The sequence below is a fragment of the Emys orbicularis genome, chromosome 1 (genome assembly GCF_028017835.1).
Source record: "Emys orbicularis isolate rEmyOrb1 chromosome 1, rEmyOrb1.hap1, whole genome shotgun sequence".
Taxonomy (NCBI): domain Eukaryota; kingdom Metazoa; phylum Chordata; order Testudines; family Emydidae; genus Emys; species Emys orbicularis.
In genome coordinates, this window is record NC_088683.1 from 3,540,562 (window position 1) to 3,561,259 (window position 20,698).

Genomic DNA, 20,698 nt, shown 5'->3' on the forward strand with positions numbered 1-20,698 from the left:
TACAGTGCACTATACTGTAATTATGTTCAAATTAAATTAGCATGGCCTCTAATTAGCACATCAATAACAACACGCAAGAGGGGAGGCTCCCGAAACAGGCTCCAAGCAGCAGCCGGCACAGCTCATCTAAGGGAATTCTCTGCTGCAGCCCCCCCCCCGCCCCAGCCCCCCCAACAACAGAGTAAAGTGAGCAACCCAATCAGTAAAACATCAGCTCCAGGGACAGGCAGCAAAACCCACCGAGCCGCCCTCCCCCTCAGCGCTGGGGACTAATTGGCCAAGACTAGCTGGGGAGAGAACGAGCTGAGATGAGAAACGTTCCTCCCTCTGCCACAGACCTGTCCTAGTGTGGGATAGATAGATAGATAGATAGATAGATAGAGGGGGTGGGGTGGAGATAGATAGATTAGATAGGGTTATGGGGATAGAGAGAGAGCGAGAGAGAGGGTGTTTGGGGATAGACAGATGCCCCAGTCCATCCTGTGGCCAGGACGGCTCTGCTTGGACCCGTTCTGGGCACCACCAACAATTATACAAAGCTGGCACCCATGAGGCCCTGCCCACCTGAGCCAGGGCAGATCTCCCTCAGGCGGTAGCGGCAGTAGGTGCCTTATCCTCTCCGTAGGCCCAGCTACTACAGCACAGAGCCTCTCCCAGCCACAAAGCCAGAGCATTTGGTAGGGCCCCTCCCCGTGAACACGAGTGGCTGGGCTTTGGCACGGTCCTGGGAGCGCCCGAGAGCCAGCCCAGCGGAGCAGGGGCCAGCAGCGTGAGGAGTTGCCGGGCACCGACCTTCTGTGGCCAGAGACAGCTCGGCGGAGGATGCACAGGGAGGCGCTGGCTCAGCGCTGCGGTTGGACGCCCTCGCTGAGTTAGTGAGCTGCTGTGCCGGGGACCGAGCTCCACATCGCCTTCGTTAGCAGAGCCGGGCAAGCCCCATTAACCGGGTCTGGGAGCGTCTTAGCGAGTGGCTGGTAAAACAAGCCCTGTGTCCCCGCAGTGGGCTGCTGACCTGAGGAACTCCCTGCTGCGGGGGCCACTCAGCTAGAGCCCTGGGAGGGGAGCCACATAACAGGACACCCCTCCCTTTGCAGCCTCTCCCTGCCAAGAGGGACCTCCCTGCAGCCACCCTCAGCCTTTGGTCATGGCAAGTCCCTCTGCTCAGGGTCATGGGCTAGAGCAGGTTGCAGTGGCCAAGCCACGGACACCAGGACCAGCCCTGGCCTCCCACCACCTCAGGAGCAGTGGGGTGGGGGATGCTGGCCTGGGGGGGCTAGAGGCAGGTTCCTGGAGCCTGTCCGCGCAGTAATGCAGGGCACCGGACTGGCTGGCCCAGGGCTGGAGCGGGTGTGGCCTCCCTCTCACCTGTCACTTCTCGCCTCACACCCGCTGGCCCCGCAGGGCGCTTACCCCACTGGCTGTAGCAGCAGGGTCATTTCCGCGGATGAACATTGGGTGTATGGGGAGCTCCAATGGGCCCAGGGGTGCGAGGGCTGGCGGGCGGAGTCAGGGCCGGCTCCAGGCACCAGCCGAGCAAGCTGGTGCTTGGGGCGGCAGATTGAACGAGGTGGCGTTCCGCCCAATCCTAGGGCGGCACGGCCGCTTTTTTTTTTGGTTGTTGTTCCGCTCCGGCCGCCCTGTAGGGGGCAGCGGCGCAGAGGACGGGAGCGCCCTGCAGTAAGCCCGGCAGGGCAGCCCCCATCCTTCCCTCCCCACCGACCGGAGCTCCCTGGCTCCGGTCTGTCCAGCCTGGCCTTTTGGGACTCCCTTCCCTGCAAGGCTCAGCCCCTCTCCCCCCCCGGCCTGTTACCCAGCTCCCGCTTCTGCCCTGCTGGCAGCCTGCCCCCTGGGGTGCGTTAGCTCACCCCAGACCAGCTGTCCCCTCTCCCCCACCGTGGCCCCTCTCATCCCTGCCTGGGGCTGGAGGGCGCTGTGTGGTCCAGCACCCCTGAGCGCGTCCCCGTGCGGGCGCCGTGGTGTGAGCCCAGGCCGGGGCCATGGGCTGCCCCGGGACGCAGTGAGTTACAGCCCCTGGAACTCGTTCCCCAGCTCCCCTCCCCATTCGCGCCGGGGCCGGCGGCCGTAAATCTCCCGGCGAAGGCAGCCGGACGGCTTTAGTGCCAGTGCTGCTGGGAGTGACAAGGCCAGCGGCTCCTCTGTGCCGAGGGCCCTGCCTATGCTGGGTCATAAATCCCGGGCGGCTGTCGGCACTGGAGCCAGCAGCGGCCCTGTTCGCCGGTAATTGGCACTAAATAACCCTAATGGATGGCCCTGCGGTGCCCATGGAGGGCCGGGTGCATGAATGCCCCATAAATCCCCCAACGGCCGTGCCGGAGCGCGCACCCCTGGGGCTGCGCTTAACGAGCCTAGGCAATTAAACACTAATGTTTGTGTGCCAGCCGCCAGCGCTGGGAACGGGCTGGGCCGGGGCTGCCGCCCAGGAGATGGGGTTAAGCCCCAGCGCTGCAGCAAGACTGGCAGCAGCTCTCCAGCTTGGGGGGCAGGCTCATGGCCCACCCAGCCCAGCCCGGAGAAGGGGCTCCAGGGCAGCTGGGTTATACACCTGGCTCTGCCGCCACCATCTACTGCCTCAGTTTCCCCAGCTGTAACGGGGGCTAACCAGTATGGCCTGACTCCAGGAGGGGGCTGAGGTGGGGCTGGGGAAGGGGCACCATACGGTGGTGCCAGCAGCCTATGGATAAAGTATCCCATGTCCGGCAACACCCAGTGCCTGATGTTGGGGGTGGGGCAGCCCCCGTAATACCCCTTGCGGTACTGTGCTGCGACTGAGGGACATAACCCTGACCTCACATCCCTGCTGGTGTCCCCACCCTTACTCCTTCCCTACACTCCCCTCCCCGCCCTCTCCCTGCCCCCCAGCAGCTCGGGTGCAGTCTGCAGGAGTGGGGCTGGCAGGGTCCCCAAGAACAGTGGGGACTGGGAGTTAAAACCCACATAGAGATGCACAGGGCAGCGCCCCCCTCTCAGCGCAATGGGCTCAGGCTCGCTGCAGACTCAGGCAGCATCCCTGCATCGGTCACACCCATGTCACATTTTCCCAACTTTTCTCCCCAACTGAAAAGACTTCTTTTTAAAATGAAGATTGAAATCCCCTGACTCCAGGAGCTGGGGCTCAAAAAATGGTTCCTTCAGACCCAGCAGGGAGGCCAAGGGCAAACAGAGTCATGGACATGACCCCCCACTCCCTCATCTGCCTGGGTAGGGCTGGGACCCTGGGGAGCTTGTCCATGACTCGTCATCATGGTGATGGGCTCACGGAGCTGGGGACCATAAAGTCATGCTCGGGGGCCACACCCTGGCCTGGGTGCAGTCAGTACCAGATACGCAGGCAGAGCGGGGGGTGGGGGGGCATTCCCCTCACAGCGAGGTCCCAGGTGTGTGTGTGAGAAGCATCAACCCCCTCACAACCGGCTGGCTCCTGCCTCCCTTCAGCACAAGTGAGAATTTCTCCATCACCAGCACGGCTGTGTTTCCATGGCACCCTGGCTTCCGTCACCCCCTGACCCCAGAGCCTGGCCTCAAGGGTGGTACCAGGCCTGTGTGACCCCAGAACCCCAAAATGCCAACTGAGAAGGGGGTGCAGAAGGGTCAGAAATCTCATGATTCTGGGGTGCACATTTCTAGCTCACCAGAGAACATGAGGCACGGGTGCAGTTGGAAGCCGGAGTCAGAGTGGTCATTAATGTGGTTGTGAGACAGATGCTGTGTAAGGCGTTACACCCGTCCACACTGACGGTATGTCTGCAAAGTCGATATCAAGGTGTTAGTCACCAGCAAAGGGGACACAAGGGTTTTCCTTCAGCAAGGAGGTAAGAAACTGTACTCCCAGGCGGGTGTCGGTGACACATTGTGAGCTAACACATCCGATGCCCATTCACATACAAAGTCAAATGGTAACGAAGAGATGTGAAGTCAACAAGAAAGGAGACCCGGGAAAGAACAAGGGGCCAGGGGCGAGGGGGGCGGTGTTATCCCGTCTCCGTGTGCAAAGACAATGAAGTCGGGGGGGGGGGGGTATTTCTAGAAGACACCCCTAACCCTGCTCTTAGGATATCACCTGACAGTGCGTTTGCCTCCATGAAAATGGGGTCTCAACCAGCCTTGGTTGGAAACACTGAATAACTTTGAGTGAGTGTGAGTGGGTGTACCAACCCCACACTGGTCAGGCAGGGGTTAACTTTGGGCCAGGCCCCCTTGCCCTTGCCGGGCATGCTCCCGGTGGAGGGAGCATATAAAAGGAAGCAGCTCCAGTCTGGGCTGGCCGAGGAGGAGACCGCGGAGAACCAGTTGACCATGGGGACGCCGAGCCGCTGAGGAGATGCCTGAAGCAGGCCGAAGAGTAGGAAGCAACACAGGGAATGACATGGAGCCCGGAGCCCTGCATGAGGATAACTGGTTTCACAGGACCCTGGGTGGGAACCCGATGGAGCAGGGTGGGCCCGGGTTCCCCTCCCCTCCCTGCACCTACGTCTAGGTGCTGCTGCCTGGGGGCTGCGGACACTAGGCGCTACTGCTGTGGACACTCACTGCCAGGCCTGGCTGCCTTGAAGGGAAGGATGGCTCTGGGAACCCTTGGCACTAGACGTCACAACCACAGCAAAGGGGGCAACCGCCCCGGAACCCATCATCCCCCGTGACAGCGAGAGAAACTTCTTTCGATGGGCTGTTAACTTGCAGTTAAAGTTAGGCTCTAGCAAGCACGTGATTTTGGTTTACATGTAACTTTTTGTTTCCAATATTCGTACTCACTATAACTTGAATCTTTGATACCAACCGTACTCCTGTGTTCACTATAAATAGATCTCAGTGCGGTGGGGTGGGGTGGGGTGAAGCAAAGCAGGGGGGAGGGATAGCTCAGTGGTTTGAGCATTGGCCTGCTAAACCCAGGGTTGAGTTCAATACTTGAGGGGGCCATTTAGGCATCTGGGGCAAAAAATCTGTCTGGGGATTGGCCCTGCTTTGAGCAGGGGGTTGGACTAGATACCTCCTGAGGTCCCTTCCAACCCTGATAGTCTATGAAAGTGCAGGCCCTGAGCTGAATCTTACAAGCTGTATCTCTAGACTCTCAGACTTGAGGGCCAGAAGGAGCTCTCTTGATCATCTAATCTGACCTCCTGCACGTCGCAGGCCACAGAACCCCGCCCATAACAGGCCCGTAACCTCTGGCTGAGTCACTGACATCCTCAGATCTGGATTTAAAGAGTTCAGGTTACAGAGAATCCACCATTTACTCTAGTTGAGAAATACCAGCCCGTTCCTTCAGGAACAGCATGCCTGGTACGTCTGTGAGCAGCCAGAGTCGGGGTGGTTATCATAGGGGTGCACTTACCGTTAACCTGCCAGGCAAAGTAGGGGCTGGCCTAGCCCCGAGGAGCTGTGGGAGGGGCTAACAGGCTGGTGGGGGCAGGGAGCTGGGAGTAACAAGGTGACTCACGTCCTGGGTACCCCAAAAACCGTATGAGTGGGGCAGCCGGCAGGAGTTGCACAGTTTGCCGGTCAGCTGCGGCTCCAACGCCAAGCGCTTGTAAACTGGATTGTAAGCGAGGAGGCTGGGAACAGACACGGTTACAGCTTGTTGTTTTGGGGTAAGGGAAATAGAATGAAATGAAGTATAAGCTGGGTGAGGCGGCCAGCTGGCCAAAAGCTCCACCCCAAGGGCTGGAGGGCGAAGTGGAGGCAAGCTCAGAAAACCAGCCTAGCACATCCCCCTGCGGTGTGGAGACGCAGCGCGTCGAAAAGGAACCGGCGCACCGGAGCTAGGAAGCGGCGGAAGCAGCACCCCAGCGAGCCACAGAGCTGCGGAAGCGGACGTGTGAGGCGAAGGAGCATGTGCACACGGTGCTGGAGATGCAGCTACAGGGGCCCCAAGCCGCCCCCTCCGAGGCTCGATCGCACGGCTGCGACAAACGTGTCCTAGTGACAAGGTAACTGGCTGGATTGACGAGTAGTTAAAGGCACAGAACAGCCCTGGGGCCTGGAAAACGGCGGCTCCACTCCCCAGGCTCCTGGGTAAAGTGCTACAAGGGTTTTCATGCTGTGGCTGTGAATAAAGTTACGAGCTACGCTGGGTTTAAATTGTCTCTGGTAAAAAGGTTTCAGAGGATGCCAGAGGCTCAGGGCCTCAAACTCGGGCCCCTCCTCTGGGGCGATAAACGGCATGGGGAATAGCTGCATAAAACGGTTCCATTTTCAGAAAAAATGGATGAGAAGTAACGGGGCAGCCCCACGCCACACTGGGGGAGTGGATCGCTCAGGAGAAAGTATCCACTCGCCAGTGACGGAGAATCCACCCCGGGCACATTGTTCCAATGGTTTGTTTTATGGTTAACATTTGTACCTTAGTTTGAGTCTGAATTTGTCCAGCTTAAACGTCCAGCCATTGGATCTTTTTAGACCCTTGGCTGCTAGATTGACGAGCAATTCTGTTCCAATTTCTGCCCCCCAGGTAGGTACTTACAGACTGTGATCAAGTCACCCCTGAACCTCCTCTTTGCTAAACTAAATAGCTTGGAAAAGAGACGGCAAAGGGGGGATATGATAGAGGTCTATAAAATCATGACTGGTGTGGAGAAAGTAGATAAGGAAGTATTATTTACTCCTTCTCATAACACAAGAACTCGGGGTCACCAAATGAAATTAATGGGCAGCAGGTTTAAAACAAACTAAAGGAAGTATTTCTTCACACAACGCACAGTCAACCTGTGGAACTCCTTGCCAGAGGATGTTGTGAAGGCCAAGGCTATAACAGGGTTCAAAAAAGAACAAGATAAATTCATGGAAGATAGGTCCATCAATGGCTATTAGCCAGGAGGGGCAGGGATGGTGTCCCTAGCATCTGTTTGCCAGAAGCTGGGAATGAGCGACAGGGGATGGATCACTTGGTGATTCCCTGTTCTGTTCACTCCCTCTGGGGCACCTGGCATTGGCCACTGTTGGCAGGATACTGGGCTAGATGGACCCTTGGTATGACCCAGGACGACTGTTCTGATGTTTGAGTCTATCACTCTGTGGCAGGTTTTCTAATACTTTCATCAGTCTCAATGCTCTTTGCTGACCCCTCTCATTTATCAACATCCTTCTCGACTTGTGGACACCAGAACTGGCCGCAGGATCCAAGCAGCGGGCCCACCAGTGCCAAGTGTAGAAGTAAAATCACCTCTCTGCTCCCGTTCATGCCTCCCAGGATCACATCAGCCCTTTTGGCCACAGCCTGACGCTGGGAACTCCTGCTCAGCTCATTATCCGGCATGGCCCCCAAACCCTTTCCAGAGTCCCCCATCCTGTAAGCGTGGCTGCATTCGGCGTTCCTAGATGCACACATTGGCATTGAAACACCGAGGTGCTTGCGCCCTCTGTACCAAGCAATGGATCACGTGGTAGCGGTGACCCGTCTCCTCACCAATCACCACGACTCCCACGCAGCCTTTACCAGTCACGAGCTGATGTTTTTTTCCAGATCATTGATAAAAATGTTACCGAGCACAGGGCCAAGAACCAACCCCTGTGGCCCCCCAGGCACACGCCCGCTTGCTGAGAAGGATTCCCTAAGAATTACAGCGTGAGACCGTCAGCCAGCATTTAACCTGGGCCACGGTCCTTTTTTATCATTCTAGTCGTGCGATAGCAAGACAGACACTGCACCGGACTCTCCACCTCTCACCGGTAGCTACCGCCCGCGGAACCCCGCCAAAGAACAATGCCCAGCCCTCTGGCCAGGCTCTGGCCCCATAACCCCGCACTGATCTGCAGGCAGTGCATCTCCCGCCCGTGATGCTCTATTCACCGAGTCCCACGCCAGCCGCTCCGTTTCCGTGCCCGGGATCGATGTCGGACTGACAGGCTGTGACGAAGTGGGGGGTTTCTTGTTTTCTGTGGAGTTTCAATGGTTTGCATGCGGAGGGGGTGGGACTCAGTTTCCCTGGGTGTTACTGGTTTAACGAGGTGAGGGGAGAGGGAGTTTGTTTTGCAGAGGACCGGAGAGAGGACTTGGGGACCCAGCCGATGGCCTGGAGGATGGATACCCCAGCGACCGGTGACCTGGCGACCTGCTGACCCGGACGCCCAGCTGAGGAGACGCAGCCAGTTCTGGCCAGTGGGAGGACAATGGGCTGCAGAGTGAGGACCCAGTGACCGAACCAGCCGGTTCCAGCCAGAGGGAGAAGCAGGAGAGGAGGCCCCGGTTTACGACCCTGTTTACCTGGAGAGAAGACAATGGACAGAGGTGGGGCCTGGGAGCTCAGATGCCCAGCTGGGAAGCAAGGGGGGCTCTGGGCTGGAGAGGGGGAGCAGGCAGAGCCCACCTGGATGCAGAGACTGGGATGTGCTGGGCTGAGGGAGGCCAGGCCTGAGGCCCTGAGAGTTTCCTGTGTTGTGTTCAACGCTCAATAAACCCTCCTGTTTTACGCTGGCTGAGAGTCACTCCGGTCTAGAGAACGGGGTTGCATCAACCCCTTCGGGGGTGGAGGCCCCGGGGGTCCAGAGCGAGTGGACTCCCTGAGGGGGCCCACGGCAGAGACAGACGTGCTAAGGCTCAGAGAGGTGCGGCTCCAGGAGGTGGAGGGGCCGGACCCCGAGAGAGAGTGGACCCCCGAGAAGGGCTGTCGCACTGAAAGGGGCACCCCCCACGGACCGCACGGGGCCACAAGTGGGCACGATCTGTGAGTCCGTGACACAGGCCTGTAATTACCCGGGTCATAACTCTTGGCAGGTGAGCGCTGCAGGCAAGGGGCAGGGTGGGAGGGCCAGGGGGGTGCCTGGCACTGGGGTGCAAAGCGGGGGACACAGGCGGGATCAAGGCGCTCAGGGAGGAAGGGGGTCGGTGTTTCAGGAGAACATGGCGGGGCTGGACTCGTTCCCTTGTCCGTCCCAGCCCACGACCCCTGTGGCTAGTGCGAGGGGCAGCCCAGGGCTGGGTCAGGTGTAGGAGGCAGCAAAGGGCTCGGGCTTCCCCTTGGCTCTGTTCTCCCGGCGTGTGGCACAGCCACCCCTGGGGGGGCAAATGACCCCCCCCAAGAGCAGCCACTGCCCTGAATGAGGCCAAGCTCCTCCCCGCAGGGGCTCCCCGGGACAACTCCCCATCTAATGAGTTAGACGGGGGGGACCCCAATGGGCAGGGAGGGCCAGGGGCACCCACTGAAGGGGGGATGGGTGCAGGGCCATGGCACAAGGGGAGGGCAGGAGAAATGGGGAGTCAGTCTTGGAACCCTGCCCCACATCACAGCTGGGATCTCCCCCAGTCCACACAGGACCTGATCCCCCACTTCCTCCCGAATTGGTGTAAGCCTGGCTTTTCCCAGCACAGGGGCCTTTCTCCCCCGGACTCCTGGGTTCCAGCCCCGGCTGTTCACAGATGTACTGTGCATCCTGCGGACGAGGCCGGCTGGCAGCCCAGCCCCTCCCGAGCCGGCCCCCCTCTCTGCTTCGGGCAGGGGTGGGGAACCGGAAATGGCCCTTTGTACCTAACTGAGCCCCCAGATCCTCCCCACGCCGGCGGGCCCCAGCCGCAAGGAGACAGCACAGCGCAGCACTTGACTACTTTATTGGGCCTCCAAAGCTTTAAATACAGGCCAGAGCCGGCTCCGCGCGGGACAGAGGCAAGGGCAGATCCCCCGGCGGTCGGACTGGGGCGGGGGGGCCAAGAGCCGCCCGCCCCCCCAGGGGGCACGGGGCACAGGGCCCCCCCCCCAGCGGCTCGCTGCCCGGGGCGTGGAGCCGAGGCGAAGGGGGGCGGGACGGGCCCAGTGCGGTGCCCTGGCCCTGTGGTGGCGCAGCGGCTGGGGCGAGGGCTCGGGGAGGAGACGAGGAGAGACGGCGGCTTGGTGGCTGCGGTGGGGCCGGAGCCCGGGGCCTCCCCTAGCGGCTGTAGCCAAATTCATCCGCGTCGTCAGCCCGAAAGTCGCCGTAACGCCACAGGTTCAGCTGTAGGGGAGAAGGGCCGAGGTGAGAGCCGTGGCGGGCCGGGGAGGGGTCTCCTGCTCCCCCTCCGCCCTGCCCCACAGCCCCCCCCGCCAGGCTGTTCCCCACCCCCACTCCTCCCCAAACCTGATACCACCCTCAACCAGCACCGGCCCCGCTCCAGCTCCCCTGGGGCTGGGGGACAGGCTGCTGTGGGCCCTGAGCTGGACTCACCCGGTTGGTCTTGGCCAGCTCCTGCGCGTTCAGGTACTCGGTGATCTGCATGAGACAAAGGCCGTCATGGGGGGTGGGGATGCATCCCTCTCGCTGGGCCCGGGCCCCCGTAGCCACACCCCCAATCACCTGCTGGGCCCGCCCCTGAGCCACGCCCCCAATCGCCCGCTGGGCCAGGTCACACGACACAGAGCCAGACAATTCCCGTCGCCCCCCAGGTGTGTGTGTGGGGGGGAGGGGGAGTCAGGTTCGGGTCACGGTTTCCCGGCTCTTTACTGCCAAGGAGCTGACAACGCCCCAGGCCCCTGTCTGTTCCGGTACCACCAGCGACCTGGCGTGCACCGTGTGCCATTCTGAGAACAAACTGGGGTCCCTCCACGCAGCAGAAGTGTCTGAAGCTGCCCTGGCTCTAGGGACGGACCCGCACATAACCCAGCGTGGGGCCCAGGGGTCTGGGGGCCCTGCTTTGGGAACCCACTGGCCGAGGACACCTTTTCACTGCGGGCTCAAAGCGCTTGGCAAAGGGGGAGTCATGCTACAAATGGGGAAACTGAGGCACAGAGCAGGGCTGGGACCATTCCAAGGCCACAAAGGGTGGGGCTAGAATCCAGGAGTGCTGAATCCCAGTCCATCTGCTCCAACCACTAGTCCTCACTGCCCACCAAGAGCCAGGCATGGTCCGGCCGGGCTCCCTCATTTATGTCCTGGACAAGAAGCGGCGGTTACGCTGCAGCAAGGCAGGTTTGTGTCGGATCTCAGGAGAGTCCCTGGTGCTCCGGGAGTGAGGCTCCGGAACCCCCTGCCGGGGCTGGCCCAGGGTCACTGGGGGCTGCACCTCTCGGGGGCCCTGCTGGCCCCACACTGCCGGGGCTGTGAGTGCAGCCTGGCATGTACTGGGCTCTGTGTCAGGGCACAGGCCAAGGGCGCTGCAGTGGGGTGGGGTCCATCCCCCTGGCAGGGCGCAGAGACAGCGCCGCCAGCCGAGCCGCCAGGGAATCAAACGGCTCCACGGGACCCAGAGCATCGATCTGTGAGCCCTGGGCATGAGCAAGCGCCACATCAGCGCCCCTGCACGCACCACCCTGCCCCCCGGCACAGAGCACACGGGACGGCCTCCCTCCGACCCACAGCGACGCCAGCCTGGGGTGAAGGGGGCAGGCAGCGCGACTCCCACGAACCTGGCACTGGCACTCACCAGGGCTGGGCATGCCCAGGCCCTCGGCACCCGTTTCCCCACCCCCACGCTCTGCACACGCCCCCCTGTGCCCCCTCCCCCCAAATCCCCATGGCACACAGGGACACCTCAGCAGCTGCACCCCATGTACCCCCAGCCCCTGCACCCCCCGCATCAGGCCAAAGCCACAGGCCAAGCCCATGGACCCCTCCCCACCCTGCTCCCGCTCTGCGGGGGGGGGGGGGGGGAAGGCTCACGTACCACTTTCTGGAACTGCTTCTCCTTCCGTGCCTCCACCATGACCAGCCCCTCCTTGACCAGCCCCAGCCCCACGTCGCCCTTGGAGTCGGCGAACTGCAGGGTGACGTGGGGGCAGCTGGGCCCGAGGTGCTCCACGTTCAGCAGGCACTGGGTGTTCTGGATGTCCCGCACCACGCTATCCACCGCGTCGGCGCGCGCGTCGTCCTGGAGAGGCCGGGAGAGAGAGACCGTCGCCACGGGGCTGGGCATGGGCTACGCGTGGCCGGAGCCGGGCCCTGAGCTGAGCGCACAGGGGCGGCGTGGAGTGTGCCCGGGGGGGTTGCAAAGCCGGACAGAGAAGGGGAGGGACGGATGGACAGAGATGGACACGTGTTGAGAATGGCCGACACGATCGGCCCCTCCCTGGAGTCGGGAAGAGATGTATTTTGCCCGCTGTGGGCAGCAGGGCGCTGGGCAGGCTGGGTCCAGGCCCCACCTTCTGGGGAGCCCCCCTCCACCCCATGGGGAGCCCCACCCCTGCATACTTACATCCTGTGGCACCTGGATGAAGGCAAACTTGTACTCGATGGCCTGGGCGGGCAGGATGCGGGTGCTGAAGGCAGGCGGCAGGGTGCCCAGGCGCGTAGAGGGCAGGGTCTCCTTCTGCAGGGAGCAAAGGGACGGGGTCAGGGGGCTCCACGGGGCGGCGGGCGCTCCGGCATGGTGTGCAAGCTCTCTCGCTGCGTGTCGTGGCAGGGCCAGAGGCGCTCAGCCCCGCAGTGTGAACCGCGCCCGTGGAGTGCGCCGGGCATCCGGGTGTGGCAGCGAGGGGAACAGCCACGCCGCGCCTGCCCCGGGCGATACAGCAGGGTGGGGGCAGGGAGACCAGGATCTCAGCGCTTGGGGGCCAGGTGGATGGGCAGGTTCCTGACCATCTGCACTGGAACAGTGTGATTCCCGCACCCGCATTCCCTTTTCAGCCCTTCCACTGGGGCTGCCGCGGCTTGGCCCTTCCTCGGCACGCTGCTGACACACAGGGGTGGGGGCTGCGTTCCTTGCAGCCTAAGTCCTCCAGTGGTTGCTAGGGAGGGAGCCGGGCTTAGCCGGGCCGGCTGGGGTGGTGAACGTGCCCACGGCCGCCCAGCTGGTAGCGGTGCCCCCACGGAGGGGCCAGGAACTCACGTTGCCGTAGTCGATGTAGAAGATGTGCACCCTGGCTGGCGACTCCACCTTCTCCACGCGGGCCCGGTACCTGGCAGGCAGGGAACACGGGTGAGAACCAGCCCCCCCTGCCCCCCAACAGACGGGAGCAGGCCGATGGGACCGAGAGACCCCGACTGGGGGAGAGAGCCCCTAGACAGACCCCCGAGGTGCAGCCCGAACCCCGGCCCTGCTCAGATCCCCAGCGCTGCCCCTCCCCTGCCGTCCCTGCCCCCTGGCCGGGCTCCAGGCCCAGCTGAGCAGCCAGGCCAGACGCCGAGAGGGGAGGAACAGATCAATGGGCCCCTGGAGCACAAAGCACCGCGACTAATGAGCAGATTGATGTGCGCTGCTTAAACCAACACGCTCACCACGGCGGTAATTTGCCGCAGATCCGGCTGGGGCTTCGCACCGACAGACGGCCGTGGTGCCTTCGTCGCCCCCGGCCCGGGACAGGATCTCAGCTTTGCCCTGCGCAGAGCCAGGCTGCTCCCCGCGAGGAGCAGGAGACAGAACAGAGCCTGGCAGCCACCGACTGTGCCGGGCCTGGCGCGCCCCGCGTGGCTCTCCCGGAGCCGGGCACAGAGTCACTGCACGGAGCCCCCCGGGAGAGAGCCGCACCCCAGTGCAGGCCACCGGACCAGCAGCTGAGCCCCTCGCTGAACGCCCCCTCCTCACCAGGCAGAGGCCTGGGCCTGCACAGGGAACCCCACTGGCCTTCCCTGGGGGTGAGAGCAAAGAGCCCCTGCCAAGGCCCCAGCTTTGCTCAGCGCCCAGCAGGGGGCGATGCCCACCAGAGGGGGCAGCAGGAGCTGGTGCAGACAGAACGGGGGCTGCCCTGCTGGAGTGGGGGGCGGGGACCTGTCCCGTGCCAGGAGCGGCAGGGTAAGGCACGTCGGAGCAGAGATACTGCTGCAGGGGGTTCAGACCAAGGCACAGCTGAGGGCGCCCCCACCCCCGCCCTGTGCTCTGATGCATTTGGGGGGGGGGCAGGGCGGGCTGCTGGCTGGGACCCGCAGTGCCGAGGTGTGAACACAGCTGTGCCAACCCACAGCTGCCAAGGTGCTGGCACCCTCCCCCCGCACAGCGGCCTCACACAGCCGGGAGGCGTTTCCCATCTGTTCCCCCCCGGCAGCGGGAGTGGGGCTTGCGGCCCCCCAGAGGCGGTGGGAGCAGCCGAGGAGCCTGGTGGCTTCTCCCTGCAGCACGGAGGAGGGTCCCCTCACCAGTGAGCTCTGAGGCCGTGCCACGCCGGGGCAAGGCAGTGTCTGGAGGTGCCACTCCGGGCCAGGTCCCTTCCCAGCCATGGCAACCAGCCCGGCCCCAGGGCTGGAGCTGGCACCATTTGTGAGGGGCGGAGGTGTATGTGCAGAGTGCCTGCTCATCTCAGTGATGTGGGCCCCGGGCCGGCTCTGCTGGGCACAGCCGGCTGCGGCATGGGCCCCGGGCCGGCTCTGCTGGGCACGGCTGGCTGCGGCGTGGGCCCTGGGCCGGCTCTGCTGGGCACGGCTGGCTGCGGCGTGGGCCCCGGGCCGGCTGCTTGCTATGACCTGGATTCCGCTGACACCCCACGGATAAAGCTGGCTCGAGGTCTCCCCTCCCCCCTCAGAGAGTTGTGACCCCCAGCACAGGCATTTCTGGCACCAGCCCAGTTCTACCCTCTGTCACGGAGTGTGGGGGAGTCAGGGCCCTGCACCCCTCTTCCTGAGATTCACCGTGACTCTCAGCCAGCCAGTAAAACAGAAGGTTTATTAGATGACAGGACCACAGTCCCAAGCAGCGCGTGTAGGTACAACCAGAACCCCTCAATCTAGTCCTTCTGGGGGGGTTCAGGGAGCTTAGACCCCAGCTTGGGGTTCCCAGCATTGCACCACCCAGCCCAAACTGAAAACTAAAAACTCCTCCAGCCCCTTTCTCCCCCCTCCCCTCTGCTCCTCCTCTCCTTTGTTCAGTCTCCCGGGCAGAAGGTGTCACTTCTCCCAACCTCCCTCCTGGCTCAGGTAGCTTCCTTCAAGGGAAGTCCCCCATCCCCAATGTAACCCCCTTGCAACATTCCCAGGTCAAATCTGCCCCGCTCCCTGCTCCGTCACACCCTCCCCCTGGCTCCTGCCTGCCAGCGATACCCCTGCTGGGCCTGGGGCCAGCGATTCCTGAACCCTCCCATCCTGCCCTGCGGGGTGAACAGACACGGCTGGCTCAGCTCCCCCAGCCCTCCCCCTGTATTACTGCACTGAGCCAGCGCCCCCCCTCACCGAGAGCCCTCCCCTGGCTCCAGGGGCACTATTCTCAGGCGGGGCATTCAGAGGAGCTGGTGTACCCAGCGCATGCCCAGCGGCGCTGCAGCCAGAGCCCCACCCCCACATCCCTGGGGACAGGACGCCCCCCCAGCTGGCCACGTGGCTCCGTGCCCGGCCCGGGACCGAGACTCACCATTCCCCATCCACAAACTTGGCGATGCAGTAGTCCCCGCGGCGCGGCGCGTAGGACCCTTCCACGGGCGGGTGGCCGGCGATCTCGCTCCGCATGTTCTCCATCAGCTTCTCCAGCTGGGTCCCTGCAGGGGGAGAGACCTGGTCAGGCAAGGGGCACCTGTCAGAGCCAGCCCAAGGGCCACCCGCGCAGCCCCTCACAGGCGGCCGCTCCCCAGCTGCGGCCGCAGCGGTGCCGGCTGCCTGGGCGCTGAGCGCGTGGCCTGGCTGGGTTTAGAGCTCGCGTCACTCCCGGTAACCGCCTGGCACCGATACCCTCCGCTCTGACGCATGACACAGGCATGGCACTGCCCTGAATGACTCTGTTTGAGCCAGAGCAGAGCTGTCAGACAAACGGCCACCCTTCACTTCCAAATAATCCCCCCGAGCCCCTATTCCACTGATTAATTACCCTCCCCGTTCTACAGTCCCGGTTCATTCCAGCCCAGGGTCTCGCTCCCGCTGCCCACCATGGGACCTGCTAGGCCGCCGGGCCCCTGATCAAATACTTCTCCCCGGGCAGGTACTGACAGACTGGGATCAGGCCACCCCTTCGCTGCTTCTCTGCGATGCTAAACAGCCGGAGCTCCACGGGTCTCTCACTCAAGGCAGGTTTCGAAGCCTTTAATCTGGCACGCCCCAAACTTTTCACGGTCACGCCCCACTTTACCCCCTGCCCTCTCGGGAGCCAGGAGTGGGGCCACAGCTCGGGGGGGTGGGGGGGGCGGAGGGAGGCGCAGACAGAGGTAAGGGGGCCGAGGCTGGGGCTGGAGCTGGGGTCGGTCCAAGGCTGGGGCTGGGGGCACCGGGAGCAGAACTGCAGCTGGGGGCTGAGGATGGGGGCAGGGCTGGGGACAGGCCACGATCGGGGGCCAAGGCTTGGGCTGGAGCAGAGCTGGGTGGCACTCCCACTCACCACCACCCCGTACGTTCCTCTGGGCCCCCTGGGGGGGCGCCCCACAGTTTGGGGCTCTCTGCTTTAAGAATTCTCATGGCTCTTTCCTGCCCCTTTTCTCCTCTGGCGCCGGTTTGTAAGTGCCTGGGGCGTAGCTGCACCTGGCCCGGGCACAGACGGACGATCTGGGGGCCTGGTTCGCTGTGCTACACCGAGAACCCGGGTGCGGCAAGGTCCCGGCGGGATCAGACGGCTCCTGGCAGGGCTGGAGCTTCCCCCTCCCGAACGGGAGCCGCAGCACAGGGGGCGAAGCTCATTTGAATTGAAACTACGGCCCCTTCCCTCCCGAACAACCTCTCTCTGGGTCTGTCCCTCCTGCAGGCTCTGTGCCAAGCCCCCCCTGCTCACAATCCGGCCTGGCGGCTCCTTACACCTACCGGGCATGGCGCTGCCCTCCCTGGATCTACCCTGGTGACTTCCCCAGGGCCCCGCCAATGCCCACACATCCTATTCCTACCCTTTGTTTCCTGCCTTTTAACCAGTTACTGATCCATGAGAGAACCTTCCCTTTTGCCCCATGGCGGCTCACTTTGCTCAAGAGCCTTTGGTGAGGGACCTTGTCAAAGGCCTTCTGAAAATCTAAGTCCACTATATCCACTGGATCCCCTTGGTCCAGTGGATGATGGACGGATGGACAGACGGATGGGGCACCTTCTGGGGAGCTGGAGCCTCGCCCCCGCTGGCCAGAGGAGGGGAAGTAGCCGAGCTGCTCCCCGTGGCCCCGAGCCCATCACCCACCCTCCCCCCGAGCCCCTGCCGCGCCGCACGGTCCCTCACGTACCCAGTGCCCAGGTGGGCCGAGCTGCAAGAGGGACTGGTGCAGCTGTGGGCGTGAGCGTGGGGAGAGGCTCCCCCCCAGGGCTCGCCCGTTACCGAGGGCCTGGCCCAGGGAGCCACTTGCTGCCGGGAGCGAGCACGTGGCTCACCCTGGGGAGGTGCCGGCTGGGCACGCTGCCCACACCCTGCAGGCCACATGGCCTCACCCGGCCCAGCCGGGCCGGGAGCAGTGGAGCTGCCGGGGGGACGGGCCCTGTGTGACTCGGCTCTGATTCCTCATGGCTGGTTCCTGAGCTCGGCGCTCCCAGCCAGACGGGAGCAGCTCCCCACAGGCCCCCGAGGAAGGAGAGAGGAGTCGGGGCAATCCCCCCCCCAGCCCTGCCTTGTCCCATCCCACTGCAGTTACACGATGCCCCCCCTTTCCCCGCCGCCACCTACCTGTCTCCACGTCCTGCACGTAGAAGTGCAGCTCGTCGGTGATCTCCGTCACGAAGACCGGCTTGTAGCTGGCGGTTCGCTCCTTCTCCTCCAGCACCGGCACCACCTCCTCCACCGGCGCCTCCTCGTACTGGGACCAGACCTGCCGAGGAGAGGAGACCGGGGCTGAGAGACGGAGCGGGCGAGGGGCACCAAGGCGTTCTCCGTGGGACCCCCTGGTCCAGCGCTGACCCAGTGCACCGGGGAGCCCAGGGCTGGCACAGCAGGCGGCGGTGCGGGTCGGGACTGAGGGGCAGCGACAGAGCTGTGTGCCTGGGCAGCTCAGGGCTGGGATGGCGAAGGGGTGCTGTGGGTTGGGATTAAAGGACACTGGCAGAGCTGGGGGGCAGGGGGGAGCCCAGGGCTGGGATAGCAGGGGGCTGTGGGTCTGGATAGAGGGGCATTGATGGGTAGAGAGCAGTTACACGCTGCAGCTCGGCAGGCTCAGGGGAAGGGGTGGGCTCCTGGCACCAGTGTGTTATTAACCATCCAAAGCTCCCTCCCTCTGGGCCAGACTCTGCTGCGGCTTCACCACCTACCCCCAGGTGACTCTGGATTCACACCAGGCGCAGCAGCCCGTGGCCCGGAGCTGCTGGGAGGGGGAAGGCCCCTGGGCTAGCACGGACCAGATGTGCAGGGTGCAGCCCGGGCACCAGGGCCTGGCCAGGGCGCTGGGAAATGCCGGAATGGCAGTACCACCCTACCAGCCCCGGTTTGAGCCGGTGCAGCTCAGGTGCCCTGCGAGTGGCTGCAGCCCTTGGCAATGCCCCAGGCAGCAGTGCCCAGCCAGCCCGGCCCGTGCCCACGCCCTGGGAAGGACGCAGCTGCTGAGCAGTGACCTCTCCTCCCCTAGCCCCGCGCTGAGCGGCGCCGGCACCCCGGCGTTCAGGCTGGCAGGAGCGGGCCGGGACGCTGATTGGACGTGACAGCGTGTCACGTCCAATCCCGTCGCTCGGAGGCTGAACAAGCAGCGGGGGCTGTCACAGGCGGCCAGCGACACAGGCCAGCCGACGGTGCGGGCGCAGCAGAACGCACACACACCTGCTGCCACGGGGAGCAGAAACCCCCTCACGCTCGGGGCTGAGACGAGGGAGCAGCTGGCGGGGAGCAGACCCCAGCCCCCGCCAGACCGAGGGGGCACCGCAGCCTGCAGCCGGGTTACCGGCACGGCCGAGTTGGATGGAGCTGCCCCGGCTCGCGGCAGTGAGGAGGAAGGATCGGATCAGACCCAGCCTGAGCAACGAGAATGGATCAACTGGTCACATCGACTGCCTGCCTCACCCCCGGCCGATCGCTGGCCAGCCCAGAGAGCTCCCCACAGGCTGCGAGTGCGCCACAGACACCAGAGAGCAGGCTCTGGCCAAAGCAAGCAGCCCAGCGAGCGAGCTGCGGCCGGGGTGCCACCTGGGGCCAGGGAAAGGGCACGGCTGGCGCTGCCCCCCTCAGACACCGGCGTTGGGGCAGGGAAGCAGCCAGGCAGACGAGGCACCTGCTTCGGACCGGGACCGGCTCTGCAGAGCGCGGCTTCCCCGTGACGGGGGCTCTTTGGAGCCACCAAAGCGCTGCCCCTCAGAGAGAGGTGCCCGTACCCGGGCACACAGCCACCTCTGAGAACGGGGCCTGCAGTGACCTGCCCACGGCCCCTCGCTGAGTCAGCCGCGGCACGAGGACCTCTCCCCCTCCCCCCGGAAGCCACCACAGGGTCCCTGCGCGCGGACACCACAAGGAGACGCTGCTGAGCACAGGCAGGACGGTTCCCTGGGCTGAGTTCTCATGGGTGCGCGGTGCCCTGGGCTGGGCACTTCCCTTCACCCGGCTCCTTCCAGCCCCCTGAGTCAGCGCCCCCCACCCCTGGCAGGGCTCCCGGCACCCCCAGAGCACGGGGCAGCCGTGCTGAGCTCACCCCGCTCACGGACCGAGGCAGCCACCATCCCGGGGAGGAGCCGACAGCGGGGTGCCCAGCCGGGCCTTGTGCCCATGGCACCTGAACCAAGGGCTGGCCTGTGGGGGAGTCCTGGCACCTGTCCCAGGCCCAGTGCCTGGCAGCCACGCACGCTTGGGACCATGGTCAGCCCCCATGGTGCTGCAGGCAAGGCACCTCCAGCACTACTGCCTGTCCTGCCACCGGCCGCCCCGTATCATCCGAGCGGCCCCCAGGTTGTGAAGGGCTCCAAGATCCAGGCTGGTTAGATACCGAGGTGACAGGTGGGCACCTTCCAGGACAGAGACGGGGGCATGGGCATCTGGCCCCCATCACAACCGAGTGCTACGGGCTGCCGGAGCTACAGCCCCTGGGGTCCCACACCTCCTGCTGGCACCGCAGCTGCTCAGGCCTGACTGCCCGGGTAGCAAGGGACCCCAGCTCCACTCGCCCGCCCAGCACCAGGCTCTGGCCGGGGGAGGAGCCCATCAGCCATCTCCCAAGGCTGGAGCTGTGCTGCCCCAGCCCTGAGACCCTGCCCGCGGGGCACGGAGCCAGGGCTGCCCGTGGGGCACGGAGCCAGGGCTCTGCCCAGGCTGCTCCCAGGGTCAGTGGCACACCTCGGGCTAGAACCCAGGAGTCCTGACCCCATTTCCACACCCCCCCCTAACCCACAGACCCCCACCTTGGCCCAGAGTTGGGAACCCAGGAGTCCTGACCCCACCCCCAACTCACTAGAATCCACTCCCCTCCCAGCCTGGGAGAGAACCCAGGAGTTCTGGTGCCTGTTCTGAGCACTGACACGGGAACACAAACCCGCCGGCGCCAGTAGGGGCAGCCCGAGAGGCGGCCGAACAGCCGCTGCGAATGGCTGAGCGAGGCAGCTCGGTGCCAGGGGGCCTGTCCAGCCTGTCCCTGCTACGAAGGAGCCGGGGTGGGGGGCTCACTACAAACACCGTCTGCCCCGGACCAGAGCCCAGGCACTGACAACATGGGGCCCAGCCCCAGACAATGCCCATGGCTGGCACGTGCCGCTGCTGGCGTTGGGGGACCCTGTTCTCAGAGCCAGCCACAGCCACCGCCAATACCTCCGCCCCACGCCGGCGGTAGCCACAGCTCTGCAAGGGGGACTCTGGGACGGGACAGAGCGGCTCTCCAGGGCACGCAGCCAAATGCAGACTCCAGGCTGGGCACAGGGGCTATGCCAGCCCAGCACAGGGTCTCCCGGTGCTTACCGAGGGCCAGAACCCTGGGGGGAGCTGCACGTGGGATGGGAACGCCGAGCCAGCACTGCAGTCCTGTGGCTGGGGAGGAGCCCCCCCCCCCATGCAAAGTTC

At 64.0% G+C, this 20,698-nt stretch overlaps 1 protein-coding gene across 1 annotated transcript in view; it reads right to left on the minus strand.

Moving 5' to 3' along the window:
- Window positions 1-9,873: 9,873 nt before the first annotated feature.
- Window positions 9,874-20,698, minus strand: part of SND1 (staphylococcal nuclease and tudor domain containing 1) — a 434,812-nt gene continuing 423,987 nt past the window's right edge. Inside the window, exons 18-24 of the mRNA XM_065422299.1 lie at window positions 17,402-17,543; window positions 15,194-15,317; window positions 12,746-12,815; window positions 12,113-12,226; window positions 11,585-11,788; window positions 10,150-10,194; window positions 9,874-9,939 (exon numbers count right to left, since the gene is read on the minus strand). Coding sequence (XP_065278371.1) covers window positions 9,874-9,939; window positions 10,150-10,194; window positions 11,585-11,788; window positions 12,113-12,226; window positions 12,746-12,815; window positions 15,194-15,317; window positions 17,402-17,543 — 765 coding nt within the window. The remainder of the gene's footprint in view (window positions 9,940-10,149; window positions 10,195-11,584; window positions 11,789-12,112; window positions 12,227-12,745; window positions 12,816-15,193; window positions 15,318-17,401; window positions 17,544-20,698) is intronic.